The sequence below is a fragment of the Salmo salar genome, chromosome ssa10 (assembly GCF_905237065.1).
Source record: "Salmo salar chromosome ssa10, Ssal_v3.1, whole genome shotgun sequence".
NCBI lineage: Eukaryota > Metazoa > Chordata > Actinopteri > Salmoniformes > Salmonidae > Salmo > Salmo salar.
In genome coordinates this window covers 49,474,563-49,499,949 of record NC_059451.1, presented here as the reverse complement: position 1 = coordinate 49,499,949, position 25,387 = coordinate 49,474,563, and the positions used below count along the sequence as shown (strand labels likewise).

The 25,387-nt window shown below is 42.3% G+C and overlaps 1 protein-coding gene across 1 annotated transcript; it reads right to left on the bottom strand.

Annotated features, from left to right (window-relative positions):
- On the bottom strand, window positions 1-15,130 carry LOC106560549 (complement factor H). The gene is given in 10 exon segments (XM_014123544.2): window positions 1-3,613; window positions 4,174-4,347; window positions 4,833-4,887; window positions 4,890-5,020; window positions 5,247-5,423; window positions 5,539-5,730; window positions 6,357-6,536; window positions 6,643-6,819; window positions 6,950-7,144; window positions 14,899-15,130. Coding segments are annotated over 10 exon segments (1,479 nt in total). The 5' UTR covers window positions 15,014-15,130; the 3' UTR covers window positions 1-3,530.
- Window positions 15,131-25,387: the final 10,257 nt, after the last annotated feature.

The window sequence follows — 25,387 nt, the reverse complement described above, 5'->3', positions numbered from 1 at the left end:
TTGTTAATGTTTTGATTCTATCTAGAAAAAGCTCCATGAGTTGTCTTTGATAACATTTGATTCAATAAGAAGACATGATGCAAGGTGTATACACTGATGGTTGGTGGCCACACGGTGGAAGCATTTAGGCTGTAGGTTAATGGATTGAATAAGGGTGAATTAAAGAACATGTAGACCTATTACTATTATCCCATGTTAATGATCTAAAAACCTCTGTGGGAGAAAAACACTAGAAGTCTCCTGACAATGGGTGAGTAACGTGGCGTTTTAACTGTCTAGATAGGTGTGTGTGTGAAGCATCTGGTTATAGAAAGACGTGATTTAGATCTAATTTGCACATGCCAAACAGAAAATATACCGGAGCGATTCTTGAATCCATTCTGTAAATATTTACTTTGACTGCCTACTGCTGTAAATAAAACATCTGATGTCACCTGAAAGAGCCTTGTGCTGTGACCACTTCCTGCCATGAGATGCTTTATCCCCACCGTTGTTGTTTCTGACCATGTCTAGTATAATACTGTTCCCCTAATAACAGACAAAATAATTGAGTATTCAAAACCAGAGGTACTTTATTGAAGTTCGGACTGACATGAAAAACAACTCCTGTGATATCAATGTTCCTTAGTTTATGCAAGCCCCAGAAAAAATAGTTTGAGCAAACTATTGACGGGGGTTATATCCATTGACATGTTTGTCCAACAAGCCAGAGCCCATCTCTTCATGTAAGCTGAAGCTTTACGACCCCCTTCAGAACGTGTCTGGGTTGCTGCACTCAAACTGTAGCCTGTGTCTATACTTCATGGTGCTGTTGTTTTGGAGAACTCCTATCACATTCACATTATTAATCCTCTCTGCAGTTTCACAAGTCACGTCTAAAATCACTAAATTGCTGAATAGAACATTTGCACACCTGATGTAACGTCTAAAGGTACATATTGTTGGCGATAAAGTGATTTGCTTAGTTTTGGCTAAAGTGAAATGTTTACCTTCACAGGGGGGAAATGGCTGTTCCACCATCAAACGTTTACCAACTGCGTCTCAAAAAGATAGTGCACGTCAGGTAAAAAACCAAGCCATGAGATCGAAGGAATTGGTTGTAGAACTCATTCCTTTAACAGTTCTCATTCCTCTAACAGTAACTGGAGGTAGAGATGTAACCAGCCATTGTTGAGAACAGTTCTCATTCCTCTAACAGTAACTGGAGGTAGAGATGTAACCAGTCATTGTTGAGAACAGTTCTCATTTCTCTAACAGTAACTGGAGGTAGAGATGTAACCAGTCATTGTTGAGAACAGTTCTCATTCCTCTAACAGTAACTGGAGGTAGAGATGTAACCAGTCATTGTTGAGAACAGTTCTCATTTCTCTAGCAGAAACTGGATGTAGAGCTGTGAATATTACAGGAAGCTGCATTAACCTCTGTCATTAAGAGTGGTGCACACGACCTTGTTGATGGTTGGAATGGCTTGTCTCATTATTGAACGTCAATTTGCCAGATGTTTTTGATATCCTGTACTGACATCCTGATCAATTACACATTATAGCAACCTGCTTAATACTATTTTTTACAAAAATATATTTTTCTTTCTTCAAACATGCATAAAACATTGTGTAAAAGTATCATAAAGTCCAAAGTGTTTAAATACCCGTTCTATATCAGCACAACACAGATACAGTAGATAAATCTGTGATTTTTACTCAAATATTAAGATAATAAAGTAGTAGTCAGAAATTAAGTAAAGATGTAAAACATAATAGAATCAAGAACATCTTATTTAAGAAATGTTAGATTGACTTTAAAATATTAAATCATCATAACTTGCAAAAACTCAACTTCAGAGTAGCAGAACACAAATAATAAAGTTACATTTACTCATTAACCTAATATTTGTAAACAATACTCAAAAACATTAAGTGATAAGAGATCTTATTGACATCTGAGTTAGTACAACTTTTATGATTTGAGTTCTACTGACCGTTGGAGATGTTTGAGTAGCCACTACTCAATTTCTTTAATGAGTTAGGCAATTCGTTTTTACAGTGTGCGGTAACATACACTACTGTTCAAATGTTTGGGGTCACTTAGAAATGTCCATGTTCTTGAAAGAAAATGTTTGGTCCATTAAAATAACATCAAATTGATCAGAAATACAGTGTAGACATTGTTAATGTTGTAAATGACTATTGTAGCTGGAAACGGCAGAATTTGTTTTATGGAATATCTACATAGGCGTACAGAGGCCCATTATCAGCAAACATCACTCCTGTGTTCCAATGGCACGTTGTTTTAGCTTATCCAAGTTTATCATTTTAAAAGGCTAATTGATCATTAGAAAACCCTTTTGCAAATATGTTAGGGGGTCTTATAACCCCTCCCCTTCTATTAATATAACATACGCATAATCAATTATTCTAATACATCAAACATTTGTACGGCCCAAATCATGACCGCTAGGTGAATCCTGACACTATATTATACTATACTATAATATACTATACTTGCTCTTCCACTAGTGATGAAATATTGTTCAACTACATAATAAAGACATCCTGTATCTACAATATTCTCTGCACCCTGTATATTTAGAGCTAGCCTCATCTACCAGTGAGGTTAAAGCATGTGGCTGAGGATAGTTTAGAGCTAGCCTCATCTACCAATGAGGTTAAAGCATGTGGCTGAGGATAGTTTAGAGCTAGCCTCATCTGCCAGTGAGGTTAAAGCATGTGGCTGAGGATAGTTTAGAGCTAGCCTCATCTACCAGTGAGGTTAAAGCATGTGGCTGAGGATAGTTTAGAGCTAGCCTCATCTACCAGTGAGGTTAAAGCATGTGGCTGAGGATAGTTTAGAGCTAGCCACATCTACCAGTGAGGTTAAAGCATGTGGTTGAGGATAGTTTAGAGCTAGAAAGACATTGGGGGCTACAGTTAGTTTGAATGCTGATAGGCTCCATTAAAACATTTATATGGTCATTATTGAAACAAAACATGTTGAACAACAAATACTGTACTTCCATAAGCCTTATATACATTTGGTTAACTGTCTATTGACATGGCCTTCAGTATGTTTGTTCCAGCAAGCCAATATCACAATTTCCCATGAAGGCATGTTTTCCAGAAGCAACACGGGAGGGCCAAAATCAATTGCTACACCTTGGGAGCATGCCAAGGTTTGCTGAAAATTAGCCTACCATCTCAACAAAACATTCATAACATTACATTCAAAGTTTTCTTGCGTATAAGAATTGAAGAACAATATTCCTGACTTAATGTTCAGGACTCACTCAGTGACTGTGATGTAGTAGGAACACTACGGGAACATTTTAATAGATATTGTCTGGCTGCTTCAATATCGTAACAAAATACTTGATGATAATATTCCCAGATGAACTAAAGAGTAGATGAGTAAATTAGAACCAGAGACACTTTATTTAATGTTGGACAATCATGAAACACCAATCTGAAAATAATTGGAGCAAACTATTGACAGGGGTTATTCATTTACATGTTCGTCCAACAAGACAGTTGCTATCACGTCCAGTAAGCTGAGATCACCAGAGGCAAGAAGTAAAGCAAATCTCCATTACTCATAGGAGGGGGATCAGGACAGCTTGCTAGATTAAACAGGGAATAGATAGAAATCATGATACAGTACCAGGATAATACAATACCATGAAAATACATTACAATGATACATTACAGGATAATACAATCCCATGGTAATACAGTAGGATAATCATGATAGTGCCATGTTAATACAGTACCATGTTGCAATACCATGATAATACAATACCATGAAAATACAGTAGCATAATCATGATAGTGCCATGTTAATACAGCACCATGATAAGAGGACCGTGAAAATACAGTACCATGATAATACATTGTCAAGATTATACAGTACCATGATAATACAGGACCATGATAATACAATACCATGATAATACAATACTATGATAATACAGCACCATAATACACTATCATGAAAATACAATACTATGATAATACAGTACCATGATAATAGAATACCATTATAATACAGTACCATGATAATACAGTACCATGATACACTATCATGATAATACAATACCATGATAATACATTGTCAAGATTATACAGTACCATGAAAAAATACAGTACCATGATAATACAGTACCATAGACTTAAGACTTACCTTTACACTCAATTGGCATGTGCCATTCTCCATTCTTGCAAGTTGCTTTTCCTCCAGGGCCTTTGTATGGGCTGATGCACTTATAGTCTATTTGGTTCCCATTCTCGTATCTCTCTAGCCCTTGCTCAGGAATCTCCATTCTCCTCCCTGTGCCCTCAGTCTTACCACAGTACTCTGCAGGTGAAGCAGAGCATGTTTGAATTATCAAATTACAATCAGAGACACAAAAGTGGCAGAGAATGACTGTATGGATAGAACCATAGTCAAGGGCCAATGTACACCATATTCAGTGAATGTAACTGGGGCAATTTGTGATATATACTGTAAATATGCACTGAAACTCATCCATGATCATATCTAGGAAAACTACACTATATTGCATTATAGCAAAAAACAACAGCAACTATCTCAAAGTGGACACATTGGAGACATATTGAGAAACTATAAATCAGAGATGGAATTTTCTGTAAAACCAAGCAATGCCTAAACAAGTATCCCTGATTGTATGAGAGGAGAATAATGGTGTTATGTGATACAGAATTTTTCATCTCAATGAACATTTAAATATCATTTTTTTCCTGTTTGAATAGGTGATGTTCATAGCAGAGTAACTCTAAACTGAATTACTGCATCAGTTTCAAACAGTTATCAATACTTACGTTTGCATGTTGGTGGTGAAGTTGTCCAACTCCCATTTTCGCAAGTAAGTTTTTTTAAGTCCCTCTATTTCAAAAGGACTTGCGACATTCATAATTCACTTCAAATCCCTCTATATATTTATTTTGATAGGGGATTTTAACAATTGCATTTTCAACTTTAGGTGGAGGATCACATGGAACGCCTTGCGCTTCAAGAGAAGAAAATATTGATGAAAGATTGTGTAGAAAACATACACACAGTACATACACAGAACTACTACCTATGTAATTACATAATATCATATGGGCTTCTGGGGCCTTTTCTCCAAACTATTCAAACATATAGTAAACATACATTGAAGGATGACTGGCCACTGCATACAATTAAAATCAAGTGATTTTTTCAAATGCACTAAACTATTAACAACTACTCACGTTTACAAGCTGGTAACGGTGTTTGCCATTCTCCATCCTTACATTTTATAGTCATCTTTTCAGATGTGTATCCATCTTTGCAATCAATTGTAACAGTTTGTTTATTGTTATAGACTTCACTGTGAGGTACCTTTTTTGTGTTGGGAATGACAGGGATTCTGCCACATTGTGATTGATCTAGAGAGAAAGAATATTGAGATTGAGTTTCAGACCAATCTAGCGAAGGAAATGCATTTTACTGTTCTTGATCTACTTTGTAAAGAGGTAATATCTAGAGGATCTGTTTTCTTACCAATACACTCTAATATTCCAGACCATGTTCCCTCAGTACATGTGGCTTCACCCCACCAACCCCCGGTAGAGGGTTTGAACCCTACATTGCAGGAATAGTATATCTTCCTTTTCCTGGGATCAACATTCCTCTCATTTGACTGAACTATGAATCCATTCATCACAGGTGGGTTGATACATGCTCCCTCTATTTCTGGGGGAAACAAGGACATGAAACATTATAGAACACAATGTGACACATTCATGGTTTTAAATCCGGTTCTACAGCTGTAACGCTGAGTTCCTCCCAATTGACCCCGCTGCCAGCGGTAGGGAGAACTCACAAGAGGGTCACGTGGTTCACCACATGTTATCACTACAATGATAGAGATGTTTAGTGTTAGCATGAATCTTACCAGTACAGTAACACACAGTGACACACCTGTCTATACCTCCTTATACCGTCAATATGATGCATACCCCCTTTATTTGTGGGGGAAACAATGGCATGAAACATTACAGAACGCATTTTGACACATCGTTCAGTTAACAGCGCACTTAGAGGACCTGTTCTATAAAGCATTACCATATCATGACATTTTGGCCAAGCTGTCAGTTTGGTAAAAGCACTGAACAGAGCAATATCTGGAAAACCAAATCAGAGCAAAGTGAGTGAACGTTCATGCCATTACCAATTCCACACCAAATCATCAAATAGGGAATAAAACAATAGGCTAAAATCTGATGCTTGATCTTTCCAGTAGCCTTAAACCCTCTGGATCAGTGTCTTCACTCACATCCTCAGAGTTTTAGATGATTGAAATTGAAATGTCATCCTACCTTTACAGCCATGTGTCTGGGTCCAGCCATTTGTTGTACAGGTAGCAGTAGGTCTGGCAGTACTGTGCAATAGTTCATAATTCATCTTACACTCATAAGTGAGCGGATCATTGATTTTGTATCTCGTTTTAGGGTCTTTAATCACAGCATTTAGGATATCTGGCTTGTCACATGTTATCTCTGAAAGACAAACAATGTAATTCTGATGCAGTCCAAACTAACATCGGAGCACAAGGTAATCAAACCACAGTGATATTCAAAGATGGCTTCCTTTAATAAACTGCACCTTCACAGAGTGGGTCTGGAGTCCAGGAGCCATCACTTGTGCATGTGGCAACACCCCGGGCATTTGTGGTTTTAAATCCGGTTCTACAGCTGTAATGCTGAGTTCCTCCCAATTGACCCCGCTGCCAGCGGTAGGGAGAACTCACAAGAGGGTCACGTGGATCACCACATGTTGTCACTACAATGATAGAGATGTTTAGTGTCAGCATGAATCAAACCTGTACAGTAATATATAGCGATTCACCTGTGTATATCCCAATACACTCTCAATATATCATACTACAATATACTCTCCAGTATGAACATACGTTCACAATCTGTAGAAGATGACCACTCTCCGTCCTCTTTGCATGTTATTATATCTTCAGTCCGACGTGAGAAAAAGTTCCAGAATCCTGAGGTACAGGTCACCGTCAGCCTTTCATCAGGCAAGAACAGATTTCTGCCAGCAGGTGTGTAACTGGTTCCTCTTGTTGGTGGTAATGATAAATTACATTTCACTTCTGCATTTTGGACACAAAAAATAATAGAAACACATTATGTTAGTAGTGTGCCTCAAGATAAAGAGATGAGTTACCCTGCTGACTTCAAATGTCAATATATAGTTGAGTATGAATGAGGCTGTTTGAGAAGGTTTGAATCCTAAGCAACCTGCCTACACATAGTCTGAAGTACATTACCAACAAAGCTACTGTAATAGGTCAAAGCTGTGTGCTGGAAAACCTTGGTAGATTATGGGTGGAATAAGCATTGTTGTGCTCATGTGAATTTAATTTATTTTTCGACTTCAGACAAATGCCTATTCTCACTTAAAACACATTTTTTTGTTTTTAATAAAAAAGAAAGGTAGGAGAATTATCTATATCAAAAGGCAAGTATTTAATTACGTTGCGAAATGAATGGATTAACATACAAGGCGTAAATCTTAAGTTAGAAGGCAATATTGACATTACAAGGCATTATTCTAGGCATGATCAGAGAGACCATGGCTTGTGCCATGACAACTGGATCATGAGAGAGAGAGAAAGAAACACCCTCGCTCTTTCTATCTCACCAGCACAGGTCAGTAGCAAAAAAAAAAAGGGACAATGAATCTAAGACCCTTCATAACATCTGAATTATTTGAGTTGTTGACCAATAGTATTACTGCTTCTCAGAAGTGAGACAGATAGGGGTTTGAGATATCAACACAGAGAATGCTGAATTCCTTATTAGACAATAAATCCTTTTGCATAGAGTATTGATGAAAGACTTCGGGGGCTGGGTTGCCCTACACCTCTCAGTACCCATCATCCCTTCAGACAGTGTGATCCTTTTGATATCCCTGAAGCAAGAAGCAATTGACAATGTGTTCTGTTTACCAGACTATGTGAGCCTTTGCCAAAGGCCTCCTCCTTGGCCCAACAATCAAACAGGTAAAGCGTCAGTACAGGACTGAGATTCAACCCTACTACACCGGCTCTGACGCTCGTCGGCTATAGCAGGGCTTGCAAACTATCACAGATTACAAAGAGAAACCCAGCCTTGAGCTGCCCAGTGACGTAAGCCTACCAGATGAGTTAAATGCCTTCTGTGTTCAATTTGAGGCAAGCAACACTGAACAATGCATGAGAGCACCAGCTGTTCTGGACGACTGTGTGATCGCGCTCCCTCCATTGCCAATGTGACTAAGACCTTTAACCTCTCTAGGCTAGATGGGACACTAATGTCCCACCTGACCAACATCCAGTGAACGTGCAGGGCGCCAAATTCAAATGAAATTACTAAATATTAAACTTTCATGAAATCACACATGCAATACTTCAAATTAAAGCTACACTTGTTGTTAATCCAGCCAACGTGTCAGATTTCAAAAAGGCTTTACGGCGAAAGCAAACCATCTGAGGACAGCACCCCACATATAAACACATGACAATCCTATTTCAACCCGCCAGGCGTGACACAAAACTCAGAAATAACGATATAATTCATGCCTTACCTTTGAAGATCTTCTGTTGGCACTCCTAAATGTCCCATAAACATCACAAACGGTCCTTTTATCCTTATATCCCCAAAATATCCATTTATTTAGCGTGTTTGTTTCAGAAAAAGACCGGTTCCAACTCCCTCAACATGACTACAAAATATCTAATAAGTTACCTGTAAACTTGTTCCAAACATTTCAAACAACTTTTCTAATCCAACTTTAGGTATTTTAAAACGTAAATAATCGCTAAAATTTAAGACGGACTATACCGTGTTCAATAGTGGATAAAATGAAAGTGGAGTGAGTTTCAGGTCATGCGCCCCAAACGAAACAGTCCACCTGGCTCGAGCCTCAGAAAGGAAAGGGTGACTTCTTCATTACTCAAAGGAAAAACATCAACCAATTTCTAAAGACTGTTGACATCTGGTGGAAGCCGTGGGAACTGCAAGCATATTTCTATTAAAACGGGCTTGCAATAGAAACCTAATGGAAAACAGATTGACCTCAAAACATTTTTTCCCTGGATGGATTGTGCTCTGGGATTCGCCTGCCAAATCAGTTCTGTTATACTCACAGACATCATTCAAACAGTTTTAGAAACTTCAGAGTGTTTTCTATCATAATCTAATAATAATATGCATATCCTAGATTCTGGGCCTGAGTAGCAGGCAGTTTACTTTGGGCATGCTTTTCATCCGGACGTAAAAATACCGCCCCCTAGCCCAGAGAGGTTAAACAGGTTAACATTCAGACGGATTACCAGGACGCATACTCAGAGCAAGAGCTGACCAGCTGGCAAGTGTCTTCACTGACATTTTCAAGCTCTCCCTGACCCAGTTTGTAATACACTATATATACAAAAGTATGTTGACACCGCTTCAAATTAGTGAATTCGGCTATTTCAGCAACACCTGTTGCTGATAGGTGTATAAAATTGACCACATAGCCATGCAATCTCCATAGGGAAAAACATTGGCAGTAGAATGGCCTTACTGAAGAGCTCAGTGACTTTTAACGTGGCACCATCATAGGATACCACCTTTCCAACTAGTCAGTTTGTCAAATTTCTTCCCTGCTAGAGCTGCCCCGGTCAATTGTAAGTGCTCTTATTGAGAAGTGGAAATGTCTAGGAGCAACAACGGGTCAGCCACAAAGTGGTAGGCCACACAAGCTCACAGAGCGGGACTGCTGAGTGCTGAAGCGCTAGGTTGCAACACTCAGTACCGAGTTCCAAACTGCCTATGGATGCAACATCAGCACAAGAACTGTTCGACGGGAGCTTCATGAAATGGGTTTCCTTGGCCGAGCAGCCGCACACAAGCCTAAGATCACCATATACAATGCCAAGCGTTGGCTGGAGTGGTGTAAAGCTCACCACCATTGGTCTCTTGAGCATTGGGAATGCGTTCTCTAGAGTCATGAATCACGTTTGACCATCTGGTAGTCTGACGGACGAAGCTAGGTTTGGCGGATGCCAGGAAAACTCTACCTGCCCCAATGCATAGTGGCAACTTTAAAGTTTGGTGGAGGAAGAATAATGGTCTGGGGCTGTTTTTCATGGTTTGGGCTAGGCCCCATTATTCCAGTGAAGGGAAATCTTAACGCTACAGCATACAATTACATTCTAGACAATTCTGTGCTTCCAACTGTGTGGCAACAGTTTGGGGAAGGCCCTTTCCTGTTTCAGCATGATAGCAATTCAATGGCTCAGACACAAGACGTATGTGGCTGGGTCTACAGACAGTCACGGACTACAAAAAGAAAACCAGCCACTTCACGGACACCCACGTCTTGCTTCCAGACAAACTAAACACCTTCTTTGTCCGCTTTGAGGATAATACAGTGCCACCGATGCGGCCTACTCCCAAGGACTGTGTGTTCTCCTTCTCCATGGCCGACGTGAGTAAGATATTTATATGTGTTAACTCTCGCAAGGCTGCCAGCCCAGACAGCATTCCTAGCCGCGTCCTCAGAGCATGCATAGTCCAGCTGGCTGATGTGTTTACGGACATATTCAATCTCTCCCTATCCCAGTCTGCTGTCCCAACATGCTTCAAGACGGCCACTATTGATCCTGTACCCAAGAAGGCAAAGGTAACTGAACTAAATGACTATCTCCCTGTAGAACCTACTTCTGTCAACATGAAGTGCTTTGAGAGACTAGTCAAGGATCATATCACCTCCACCTTACCTGTCACCTTACTGCCCCAATATGTCCACAGAAGATGCAATCGCCATCACACTGCACACTGCCCTATCCCATTTGAACAAGAGGAATGCCTATGTAAGAATGCTGTTCATTGACTACAGCTCAGCATTCAACACCATAGTACCCTCCAAGCTCATCATTAGGCTTGAGGCCCTGGGTCTCAACCCGCTCTGTGCGATTGGGTCCTGGACTTCCTGATGGTTCGCCCCAGGTGGTGAAGGTAGAAAACAACATCTACACTTCGCTGATCCTCACCACTGGAGCCCCACAAGGGTGCATACTCAGCCCCCTCCTGTACTCCCTGTTCACCCATGACTGTGTGGCCATGCACGCCTCCAACTTGATCATCAAGTTTGCAGACAACATAACAGTAGTAAGCTTGATCACCAACAATGACGAGACAGCCTATAGGGATGAGGTGAAGGCACTGGGAGTGTGGTGTCAGGAAAACCACCTTTCACTCAATGTCAACAAAACAAAGGAGATGATCGTGGACTTCAGGAAACAGCAGAGGGAGCACCCCCCTTTCCACATCGACGGGACAGTAGTGTAGAAGATGGAAAGTTTTAAGTTCCTCGGCGTACACATCAGACAAACTGAAATGGTCCACCCACACAGACAGTGTGGTGAAGAAGACCCAACAGCGCCTCGTCAACCTCAGGAGGCAGAAGAAATTTGGCTTGTCACCTAAAACCCTCACAAAGTGTTACAGATGCACAATTGAGAGCATTCTGTTGGGCTGTATCAGCGCCTGGTACGGCAGCTGCGCCACCCACAACAACAGGGCTCTCCAGAGGGTGGGGCGGTCTGCACAACACATCACCGGGGGCAAGCTACCTGCTTTTCAAGACACCTACAGCACCCGAGTCACAGGAAGTTCAAAAGATCATCAAGAACAACAACCACCCGAGCCACTGCCTGTTCACCCCGATACCATCCAGAAGGCGCGCATCAAAGCTGGGGCCGAGAGACTGAAAAATAGCTTATATATCAAGGCCATCAGACTGTTATACAGCCATCACTAACACAGAGAGGCTGCTGCCTAGGTACAGAATTGAAATCATTTGCCACTCTAACAAATGGATCACTAGTCAATTTATTAATGCCACTTTAATAATGATGTTTACATATCTTGTGTTACTCATCCCATATGTTTATACTGTATTTTATACCATCTATTGCATCTTGCCTACGCCGCTCGTTCATTGCTCATCCATATATTTATATGTACATATTCTTATTCCATCCCTTTACTTAGATTTGTGTGTACTATGTAGTTGTTGTGGAAGTGGTAGATTACTTCTTAGATATTGGTGCACTGTCGGAACTAGAAAAACAAGCCTTTCGCTACACTTGCAATAATATCTGCTAACCATGTGTATGTGACCAATAAAATTTGATTTGATTTGAAAAACACAGTGCACAAAGTGAGGTCCATAAAGAAAGGGTTTATCGAGATCGGTATGGAAGAACTTGACTGGCCTGCACAGAGCCCTGACCTCAACCCCATCGAACACCTTTGGGATGAATTGGAATGTTATCAACAGACCTAATCGCCCAACATCAGTGCCTGACCTCACTAATGCTCTTGTGGCTGAATGGAAGCAAGACCTTGCAGCAATTTTCTAACATCTAGTGGAAAACCTTCCCAGGAGAGTGGAGGTTGTTATAGCAGCAAAGAGGGGACCAACACCATATTAATATAAGGGCACCGAGTTCCGATATTTATTATAACCCAAGGGGTAGGCAAAAGGCAGATTGGGTACAGGCGAGAGTTCATAAACCAGGTCAGAGTACAAACAGTACAGGGCGTTAGACAGTCTCGAGGTCAGGACAGGCAGGGGTTCAGTAACCAGGTCCGTCTCCAAACAGTACAAGACGTTAGGCAGACTCGAGGTCAGGGCAGGAAGAATGGTCAAGCAGGCGGGTTCGGTGTCAGTACAGGCAATGGTCAAAACCAGGAGGACTAGGAAAAAACAGAGACTGGGGAAAAATAGGGGCTAGGAGATAAACGCTGGTTGACTTGGCAAACAAGACGAACTGGCACAGAGAAACAGAAAACACAGGTATAAATACACCGGGGATAATGTGTGACACCTGGAGGGGGTGGAGACAAGCACAAGGACAGGTGAAACAGATCAGGGCGTGACAATTAATGATTTTGGAATGAGATGTTTGACGAGCAGTTGTCCATATACTTCTGGTTTCAAGCAGACCACCATAGTCTCTGTGCCCAAGAAAGCCAAGGTAACCTGCCTAAATGACTACCGCCTCGTAGCACTCACATCTGTAGCCATGAAATACTTTGAAAGGCTGATCATGGCTCACATGAACACCATCGTCTCAGAAACCCTGGACCCACTCCAATTCAAATACCACCCCAACAGATGACTGCCCTTTCTCACCTGGACAAAAGGAACACCTATGTGAGAATGCTGTTCAACACCGTAGTGCCCTCCAAGCTCATCACTAAGCTAAGGACCCTGGGACTGAACACCTCCCTCTGCAACTGGATCCTGGACTTCCGGAGAGGGGCCGCCCCCAGGTTGTAAGGGTAGGCAATAACACATCCGCCACACTGACCCTCAACACGGGGGCCCCTCAGGGGTGCGTGCTTAGTCCCCTCATGTACTCCCTATTCACCCAAGACTGTGTGGCCACGCATAACTCCAACACCATCATTAAGTATGCCGACGACACATGGTGGTAGGCCTGATCACCGACGATGATGAGACAGCCTATAGGAAGGAGGTCAGCAATCTGGCAGTGTGGTGCCAGGACAACGCCCTCTACGTCAATGTGAGCAAGACAAACAAGCTTATTGTGAACAACAGGAAAAGGAGTGCCGAGCACGTCCCATTCACATCGATGGGACTGGAGTGGAGGTCGAGAGATTCAAGTTCATTGGCGTCCACACCACGAAGAACCTATCATGGTTCAAACACAAAAAAAATTGTGAATAGGGCTCTGGAGGCTGAAAAGATTTGGCATGGGACCTCAGATCCTCAAAAACGTTAAACAGCAGCTCCATCGAGAGCATCCTGCCTGGTTTCATCACCACTTGGTATGGCAACTACTAGGCATCCGACTGCAAGGCGCTACAGAGGGTAGTACGTATGGCCTCGTACATCACTGGAGCTTAGCTCCCTGACATCCAGGATCTCTATACCAGGCGGTGTCAGAGGAAGGCCCTAAAAATTGTCAATGACTCCCACCACCCAAGTCATAGACTGTTTTCTCTGCTACCGCACAGCAAGCGGTACTGGAGCGACAAGTCTAGGACCAAAAGGTTCCTTTAACAGCTTCTACCCCCAAGCCATAAGACTACTGAACAGTAAAGGAAATGGCTACAAAGACTATTTGCATTGACCTCTTAATTTATTATTATTTAAACTTATTTTTTGCACTGACTCTCTTGCACAGGCTCGATGTAAACTCACTGGAATATAACCACACACTCACACATAGTACAATGACACTCCAACACACACACGGACACACACATATGCATATTTTCATCAGACACACACACACACACACACACACACACACACACACACACACACACACACACACACACACACACACACACACACACACACACACACACACACACATTCCTTCACACTGTTCACGTACGCTGCTGCTACTCTGTTTATTATCATAGTCACTTTGCCCCTACCTACAGTACATGTAAATATTACCTTCATTACCTCACCTACCCCGTACCCCTACACATTGACTCGGTATCGGCACCCCTTGTTTATAGCCTCTTTATTGTTATTTTATTGTGTACCTATTTTTCCTTTAGTTTATTTAGCACATAACTCTGCATTGTTGGTTAAGGGCTTGTAAGTAAGCATTTCACGGTAAGGTCTAAGCCTGTTGTATTCCCCGCATGTGATAAATAAAATTTGATTTGATTTTGTTGTGCAGCATTTGATAAAAGTAGCAAAGCAAACACATCAGTTATGTTTACCCACTTTGTATAGTCTAGTCAGAGTCTTACAGAGCAATTGGTGGATACTAACACAATGTGGAACTACAAGCATGTGAGAAAGTGAAGGACAACACATCCTTACCAGTCTGAGCTGATGAAGCATCCACATTCAGCCATACCACCAGACACAGCAGAGTCAGAGATGATTTCATGTTGATCAAATGGTAGATGCAGTACAAATGGAAGAAATAGAACATAAATAAACAGTATCTATCCCTAAGTTAATGTTTGTCTACAGAGTTCCAGCCCCCAGGGAGCACTGAAGAGGACCTCTGTCAAGGGGGACTGACCCAAAATGCTGGAATATTAAAAAATATTGATTTCAATCTATTGCGGTAGAATTACAGGAAATATCACAGAGTTCTTGTGAAAAGGCTCAATGTAAAAAGGCTTTGGGTGGGGGGAAGTGCCCTCCCACACATGGACATGCAGTAATTGGACTGCTGTGTTATCACTCCTTGCAATGGGCTAATTATTCTTTCCAAGACATTTTGTGTTGCTATAGCCTTTGCTTTGTATTATAAAAGGTTTCATTTTTGGTTGAATATAACCTCATTTCTTTTGCCACGTATATATGTGCGCCACATTGAAAATATAATGCTATAAATCCCTAGAAAAATAAAGATATTGCTCAGCAGCAGAAGGACCTCAGATGGCGTCTACCAGGATAACTAGCTACTTCAGTATTTCAGCACAGCTGAAGAGAAAACAACCTACAGTTACAGGCCCAGGCCACTAGAGGGACTGATCACACCTTAAAGGGAGATTTCACCCTGGCTCTGCTACTGCATATTGTCAGAACTATATAGTCTGAAAGATACTCTGGTCTTCAGGCTACTTCCAACCACCTGTAACCCCAAGCTCGTTCTATATGACCACCTGTAACCCCAAGCTCGTACTATATGACCACCTGTAATCCCAAGCTCGTTCTATATGACCACTTGTAACTCCAAGCTTGTTCGATATGACCATCTGTAACCCCAAGCTTGTTCAATATGACCACCTGTAACCCCAAACTTGTTCTATATGACCACCTGTAACCCCAAGCTCGTTCTATATGACCACCTGTAACTCCAAGCTTGTTCGATATGACCACCTGTAACCCCAAGCTCATTCTATATGACCACCTGTAACCCCAAGCTTGTTCGATTCGACCACCTGTAACCCCAAGCTCGTACTATATGAGCACTTGTAACCCCAAGCTCGTTCGATATGACCACCTGTAACCCCAAGCACATTCGATTTGACCACCTGTAACCCCAAGCTTGTTCGATATATTAACAAACACCAAAATTATCCAAACCACAAGCTGGAAAGAGCTTGTGGTTACAGGTGGTTGGATGTAGCCTGAGGACTTCAGAGTACCTTCCAGACCATGTCATCAATTTAGTCTCACCACTTTCTCTTTTACCTTTTCTCTTTGTAAAACTCAGGTAATCTGGAGTCCTTCCACAGTGCCCTGCTGAAAAATACCCTAATAAGTCAGCATTTTGGGTTCACAAGCATGAGGGAAGGGGCACTCCTTGCGGTTACAACAGTAATTACACAACCACCTAATTCTTCTCTCTGGAGATTCTCAAAACACAATATATGTCTACAAAAATCCATGCCAAGAGCTTCTATTAACAATAATGATCTGTCAAAGTCAATGGGCATGGCGAGGTTTACAGATAAGTCTTTGAAATGAGGAAGGGGTTTTAGGTTGTGCTTAGAGACAGTAAATGTGTTATTGTGTATGAGAACGATTGAATGGTGCCATACACAACAATTCATACTGTGTAAGAACTGCCCTCCTGAGACTTTTCACAGCCCCCAGCCCATTCACTTAGTTGACTGATCTTTCCTCTCAAAAGAAGCTCCCAGTGTCCCTCATTGTCCCTAAAAAATACACTAGTGTGTCTCTGAACACTTATGTCCCAATCCGTTGACACCTTTACCATTAATGGCATGTTCCCCTACATCCCTTCCATACATTTTTTAAAATGGTAACACCACAACCATGTCTTTTCAAGAGTACAATTCTTCTGCAAGAGGCCCAAACAGTTGGTGCTTAAGGTCTATGAGCCTGACACCACTTCTGTCGTGACTGAGCCTGGATAATATGACCTGATGACTCCTCCAGTCTCCCAACAGAACTCTGGTAACACTGAAACAAGGAAGAACAAGAAGAAGTGGAAGAAGGACAGGAAGAGGCCCCAGCCACAAGCAGCTAGAGAGCAGCAAGGCCCAGTCAAAGGCCGGGAGGAAGTGGTGGGTGTGGCTAGACTGTATGCAGATGTTCCTCTGCCAGAGGCTCATCTTATACGGCAACACCACCGTTGAACTCAAGCCCTGGATTAAAGCTACTGGAGCTGCCTGATGGCATGTGGGCCATGAAGCAGATGTCACCATAGACTGTCATCACATACTGTCTGAAGGAACCAATGTGTTACCTAATATTGTTTTGACATGTGTAAAATATACAATGTAACTTCATTTGTAACTTTATGTAACTTTATTTAGACATGTGTAAAGGATACAATGTGTTACTCAGCAAACTGGATGTAGTCTATCACAATGCCATCTGTTTTGTCACCAAAGCCCCGTATACTACCCACCACTGCGACCTGTATGCTCTCGTTGGCTGGCCCTCACTACGTACTCATCGCCAAACGCACTGGCTCCAGGTCATCTATAAGTCTTTGGTAGGTAAAGCCCCGCCTTATCTCAGCTCACTGGTCACCATAGCAACACCCACCGCTGCACTCCAGCAGGTATATTTCACTGGACATCCCCAAAGCCAACACTTACTTAGGCCGCCTTTCGTTCCCGTTGTCTGCTGCCAATGATTGGAACAAATTGCAAAAATCACTGGAGCTGGATTCTTATATCTCCCTCTCTAACTTTAAGCATCAGCTGTCAGAGCAGCTTACCAATCACTGTACCTATATACAGCAAATCTGTAAATAGCACACCCAACTACCTCATCCCCATATTGTTATTTATCCTCTTGCTCTATTGCACCCCAGTGTCTCTATTTGCACATAATCATCTGCACATCTGTCATTCCAGTGTTAATGCGAAATTGTAATTATTTAGCCTCTATGGCCTATTTATTGCCTTACCGCCCTACTCTTCTACATTTGCACACACTGTACAAAGATTCTTCTATTGTGTAATTGACTGTACATTTGTTTATGTGTAACTCCGTGTTGTTGTTGTTTTTGTCGCACTGCTTTATCTTGGCCAGGTGGCAGTTGTAAATGAGAACTTGTTCTCAACTGTCCTACCTGGTTAGATAAAGGTGAAATAAATAAAAAAAATTATAAAAATAATTGAAAATTGTAGTATGTTGAACTATACTGTATATACTATACTATTGTCTTTCCAATGTGCTTCTGCTTAATGATGACTGAACCTAATATACAGGCAAAGAAGGATTTGGCTTGCTGGCCTAACAGCAGCCAAGAGAATGGTTGCCTAACAAAGGCAAGCCCCACACACTCTACCACATCAGCAATTTCCTCATTCAAAGACATAGCTCAACTTGAACTGTCGATCTGTCAACTGCAGGATGCAAAATCAGACAATATTGACATTTGGAATACAACTCTTGACAGCTTAAAATCACTACTTTGACACTGTATGTACTCCAGTAAGGTCCTGTGGAGGGGAGTAGGTGGGAGGATGCATGCGTATTTGTGGAATGTCTGTTGGTTTGTGTCTTTTTGTCCTGTCAAACCCCCTCAAAAAGGATAAATAAAAAATAAAAATAAAATATATATATACTAATCTATACTATACTATACTATACTATACTATACTATACTATACTATACTATACTTGTTCTTCCACTAATGTTGCAATTATTGTTTTAGCTACATCATATACTTACATATCAACAATATTCTAATATGCATACTGTAGGGTTAGCGCTAGCCTCATCTACCAGTGAGGTTAAAGCATGTGGCTGATGATAGTTTAGCGCTAGCCTCATCTACCAGTGAGTTTAAAGCATGTGGCTGAGGATAGTTTAGAGCTAGCCTCATCTACCAGTGAGGTTAAAGCATGTGGCTGATGATAGTTTAGAGCTAGCCTCATCTACCAGTGAGTTTAAAGCATGTGGCTGAGGATAGTTTAGAGCTAGCCTCATCTACCAGTGAGGTTAAAGCATGTGGCTGAGGATAGTTTAGAGATAGCCTCATCTACCAGTGAGGTTAAAGCATGTGGCTGAGGATAATTTAGAGCTAGCCTCATCTGCCAGTGAGTTTAAAGCATGTGGCTGAGGATAGTTTAGAGCTAGCCTCATCTACCAGTGAGTTTAAAGCATGTGGCTGAGGATAATTTAGAGCTAGCCTCATCTGCCAGTGAGTTTAAAGCATGTGGCTGAGGATAGTTTAGAGCTAGCCTCATCTGCCAGTGAGTTTAAAGCATGTGGCTGGGGATAGTTTAGAGCTAGTCTCATCTGCCAGTGAGTTTAAAGCATTTGGCTGAGGATAGTTTAGAGCTAGCCTCATCTACCAGTGAGTTTAAAGCATGTGGCTGAGGTTAGTTTAGAGCTAGCCTCATCTACCAGTGAGGTTAAAGCATGTGGCTGAGGATAATTTAGAGCTAGCCTCATCTACCAGTGAGGTTAAAGCATGTGGCTGAGGATAGTTTAGAGCTAGCCTCATCTACCAGTGAGGTTAAAGCATGTGGCTGAGGATAGTTTAGAGCTAGCCTCATCTACCAGTGAGGTTAAAGCATGTGGCTGAGGATAGTTTAGAGCTAGCCTCATCTACCAGTGAGGTTAAAGCATGTGGCTGAGGATAGTTTAGAGCTAGCCTCATCTACCAGTGAGGTTAAAGCATGTGGCTGAGGATAGTTTAGAGCTAGAAAGACAGTTAGTTTGAATGCTGATAGGCTCCATTAAAACATTTATATGGTCATTGAATCACAGAAGATGTTGAACAACAAATACTGTACTTACACAACCCTTACATAAGTCTGGTTAACTGTCTATTGACATGGCCTTCAGAATGTTTGTTCCAGTAATGCAAGATAACTGTTTCCCATAAAGCCATGTTTTCCAGGGGCAAAATGGGAAGGCCAAAATCAATTTCTACACCTCAGGAGCATGCCAGGGTTTAGCCCATATTACCTTACCAACTAAACAAAACATTAAACGTTTTCTTGCATATGAGAATTGAAAGTCAGTATTCCTGCCTTAATGTTCAAGATTCACTCAGTGACGATGATGTAGTTGAAATACATGGCAAAGAACACCACAGGAATAATTTTAATAGATATTGTCTGGCTGCTTCAATATTGTAAACAATACCTGATGATAATATTCCCAGATAACAATGAACTAAAGAGTAGATGAGTAAATATGAACCAGAGGCACTTTATTTAATGTTGGACAATCATGAAACCATGAATCTGTAAATAATTGGAGCAAACTATTGACAGGGGTTATTCATTGACATGTTCGTCCAACAAGACAGGAGTCATCACTTTCCGTAAGCTGAGATCATAATGGGCAAAGAGGCAAAGTCATGACCCCATGTATGCACTGCTGATGAAAACCAACACTACCTGGCTAAGTCTACCATGAGCAGCACACTTAACAGTGATATGATCCCCATGTGGTAAATGTAGGGTCTTTTTATTTTCTGTCCAATATGCTCATTGGATGTTCTGTGTGTTCATCAGCTGTTCATCCCAAACTGGATAAGGTTACAAGGGCCTCGGGTTCTGTGATGTCCTGACCAGTGAAAAGGGTCATTTGCCAAAGTAAAAAGGTCAGGGCATGGCAGGGGGGGTTTGTTTTGTGTGTTTTGGGGTTTTTTGGTTCTAGGGGATTTTGTTTCTAGTTTTCTATTTCTATGTTTCATTTTCCATGTTTGACCTATCTTCCCGGGCGTACAGGAGAGAGCCGTGGAGCAAACCGGAACCAAGAAAGGAGTCAAGCGCTGAGTTCGACGTGAGAATCCGGGAAATGGTGCTGGCGGAAAGGGCACTGCGGAGCGGGCGTGCAGAGGGGCGAGAAATGCATTACGGGGTAATGCGCACTATCTCGCCCATCCGCACGCACAGTCCGGTGCGGTCGGTACGGGCTCCGCAGGAAGGAGTGTGCCTGCTCAGCGCATCTGGCCGCCAGTGCGTCTCCTCGGCCCAGTTTATCCGGCGCCTGCTCTACGCATGGCAGCCCACATTCCCCAGCACAGCCCAGTTCGCACTGTGCCAGCGCTCCGCCCGTGCCGGGCTACAGTGACCATCCAGCCAGGACGGAGTGTGCCAGCCCTGAGCTCCAGACCTCCGGTGCGCCTCTGCGCACCCAGTCTCCTGTGCGTCTCACCAGTCTGGTGAGACCGGTTCCAGCTCCCCGTAGGAAGCCTCCAGTGATGATCAATGGTCCGAAGCCTCCAGCGATAATACATGGCATGAAGCCTCCAGTGATGATCCATGGCCCGGAGCCTGTAGGGTTAATCCACGGCATGAAACCTCCAGTGATGATCCATGGCCCGGAGCCTGTAGGGTTAATCCGTGGCATGAAGCCTCCAGTGATGATCCATGGCCCGGAGCCTGTAGGGTTAATCCATGGCATGAAACCTCCAGTGATGATCGATGGCCCGGAGCCTGTAGGGATGATCCATGGCACGAAGCCTCCAGTGATAACCCATGGCCCGGAGCCTGTAGGGTTAATCCATGGCATGAAGCCTCCAGTGATAACCCATGGCCCGGAGCCCCCAGTGATGATCCATGGCACAAAGCCTCCAGTGATGATCCATGAGGCGGAACCAGTAGTGATGAACCATGGCACGAAAGCTTCGGCGACGCCCCTCAGCCCGGAGCCTCCAGCGACGCCTCTCAGCCCGGGGCCTCCAGCGACGCCTCTCAGCCCGGGCCCTCCAGCGACGGTCTGCAGCCCAGAGCCTTCAGCGGTGGTCTGCAGCCAAGAGCCTTCTGCGTTGGTCGGCAGCGCAGAACGGGGCCTATGCCCGGAGCCAGAGCCACCTCCGTAGCTAGAGGATTGGCGGAAGGGCTAGGGTGTAGCAGGAACCGTCGTAGACGGTGGCCACCCTCCCGTCCCTCCCTTTAGGTTTGAGGTTGTTTTTGTGGAGTTTTTGTTTGAGGTGCAGTCGGGGTCTGCACCTTCGGGGGGGTACTGTCACATGCTGACCAGTGAAAAGGGTCATTTGCCATAGTAGAATGGTCAGGTCGTGGCAGGGGGGGTTTGTTTTGTGTGTTTTGTTTTTTTTGGGTTCTAGGGGATTTTGGTTCTAGTTTTCAATTTCTATGTTTCATTAACCATGTATGGCCGAGTATGGTTTTGTCGTGTCTTTGGGTACCATTAAACTGAAGACATGTTTATCAATTAGCTCCCTGTAATTATTATCACGCGATTAAACTGATTAATCGTTTAATTGTAATTAACTAGGAGATCGGGGCACCAAGGAGAATATTCAGATTACAAAGCTATAATTTTCCTAATATAACTTTCCTGTACTATAATATTATATTCTATTATAGTATAGGCCGATTATCTTCTGGTTTAAATGGTGTATTTTACCTCGAGTCCAGTCTCATTCCAAACGTCGTAAATTGTTGTATCTGCACGAACCCAGTCTTTACTAAAATCATCCATACATCAATTGTCTTAAAATCATTTATTTACTACACTAAGTAATTAACAGAAAACATACAAACAGTAATTATCGTCACAAAGGATTGGTATAGTAATGTGCGCTAATGGCTAACAGGCATGGCTGGTCTGTTAGACAATGGGTCATAAACGGTCAGCTGAGAATGCACACCTACAGAGTTCATTAATATTAACAATTGACAATTGAAGGCTCACTCATTCGGGAACAATTGCAATCAATATATATTTACGCTCAGTGTGTCGTTCTGATTCTTGTTGGAGAGTTCGGTTCTGTTGGGGAGTTTTCTCCGCGTTCTCTCTCTCTCTCTCTCTCTCTCTCTCTCTCTCTCTCTCTCTCTCGGTTAGAATGGATCTTTCAGAGCGACATTCATTAATGTCGTCATAGAATGGATGTTTCTTTGGTCTTCGCGTTCGATGATATAATTTACTTAGCTGCAGACTAATAATTAATATCAAAGACTTGTTCTTATTCTGTCGGTATCAATAGTCTAAAAGTTAACCACGTGGTATGGTTCACTTTCAGTAGAGGAATTGGATGGTAAAACCTATTGGCCATGGAGTGGAGGCCTGGTCTAAAGAAATGTAAATCAGGGAGGGTTTTATAGTGACCCTTGAACAGGCTTGTCAAATGACACCTGGTCCTGTATGGGTCCCTGGGGGCGTGCCTATGACTGAGTTAGACTTGGTTACAGAAATACAATTCTATCACATTACATCAGTACATCGCATCTCAATGTATTACAAAAGCTTTATCCTTATTAATACATTCTATACACCCATTATGATGCAAGTCTCAAGCTGAGGCTATTATATAAACAGTTTTATGGTAATATGGCTATATTGTCTCTTCTGAGTATCACAAAATTGTACCAAGCGGATCAGTTCGTAGCTGGATTCTTCACCAATCTTCCAAACCTTCTCCAGAACACACATGTCGCTCGGTTCTCCAATTCTAGGAGTTGGAAGAATTTCCTTTGTCTCTCTATGAAACATGTGGTAGGAGATTCTCCTCTTAGGGTTTTTACAACCCTTTCACACAGGGCCTGGGTTGGGGGGAAGGTAGGTTGGGTGGTGGTGCAAAAGGGAGGGGGTCAACTGTCCTCCCTGTACCAAAAGAGGCCAACGTCATGACAGTTTCCAATCAGAGGCAGGTGTTTTTCGTTGTCTCTGATTGGAAGCCATACTTAGGCAGCCTGTTTTACTTTGGGTTTTGTGGGTGGTTGTTTTCCGTATAGTCGTTGTACCTTACGGAACTGTTGTTTGTCGTTAGTTTATTTTTGTTTATGTGTTCTCTCAAAAATTAAAGAAGATGAGCACTATACACGCTGCGCCTTGGTCTAATCCTTCCGACGCCTGTGACAGGTTCTGAAATGTGAAGATGGTACAGGAATCAGTGTGTGAATATGTCCTGAAGATCAGGTGGCATTGCAGTTGGGCCCCATTCCAATTTGCTCCCTCACTCCAATCCCTAGGCCCTTATTATCTCCCCTGGCTAGTCAGAGATCACAGGGGGGCTTTGAAAGGGAATTGATCCCAACAATCCACCATGATCTGTGAATGGGAGTGAGCATGGGTATAGCGTAGGGATGTGAGCGAGTGATTGGATATGAATCAGGCAAACGTTGTTTCAGAGATATAATTAACTCAGGTATGCCATCTCTCCAATCCAGATCCCACTAGGACACGTCTTGTAGGATGAAAGGCTATTAAGGGTGTAGTAAGACTGGCATTCATAATGAACTGATTCTCTGTTTCTGTAACATTCTCTGGTACGGCCCATTGTGTCTCCGTTAATGAGATGTGGAGGTGGTCCACAGAAATCCTTGGGCTCTAGGAAGACATGAGTGAGGTCATAGATGTACTAGTGATGAAATGTACCAAGCTGCTTTCATTCCCAGCAAGAATAGCAAACTGTCCAGAAAACTTTCCTACCCTTTCCAAAATGCTTTATTTTGCTTAATTTTGTGTGTGAGTTGGAAATAATTGTAAATCTACTTTAAACAATAAATAACTTGTTTGTGTTGCATTATTTTCCCAATGTTTTAAATGAATACAAATACAATTTACCGTCACAAATTGGAAAGGAGTGACTCCACTGTCCATTGTTTGAGCAGACAACCTCTGGTTCCCCATTCAGAACGTGTCTGGGTTGCTGCACTCAAACTGTAGCCTGTGTCCATACTTCATGGAGCTGTTGTTTTGGAGAACTCCTAACACATTCACATTATTAATCATCAGAGTTGTGGACTTAAGTCACATGACTTGGACTCGAGTTTAACTTGAGTCACATATTTGATGAATTGAGACTCCACTTAAAGGAAAATAAAATAACTTGAGACTTGATTTGGACTTGGAGCCTGAAGACTCATGTTTGACTTGAAATTATCTTGTCAGGTTTTATAATATTTTGTCACTTACTTTGTGTCACAGAGTCTACGTGGGTTACTCTACTACACGCAGCCAGAGACAGTAGCCTTAGCATCGTCCTTGCAAAAACAACCTGCAACAGATTAGCTAGTGAAACGCACACTCGGCACTCTGATTGGACAAGCAAACTGTCAATCAACATATGTGGGGTGAGCTAGCGAACAGATCGCTGATATGCTGTACAGATATTGGATCAGGTGCAGCGCAAACGTCAAATTGCAGGGACAGAGGATTGCCATAATAAATGAATATGCAGCTCCAAAATTGGTTTGGTGATCAAGAATATTAACTGTTACATTGCAAGCTCACCAGCAATGGGGACTTGATTACCAGCATAGGCCTACTGGTCTTTTGGTATGTAACAATTGCTTCAAATGCTAATTTACTTATGAAGCTTGAGTTTGGAATTTGTTGTGTAAAGGAATTATGACTGTGGCGAGGCTTTTCACATCCGCTCTCAAAACTCCCGCCAGTGGAGAGTGTTTTTTTTCTCTTGTTGAAATGTTTACTGTTGCT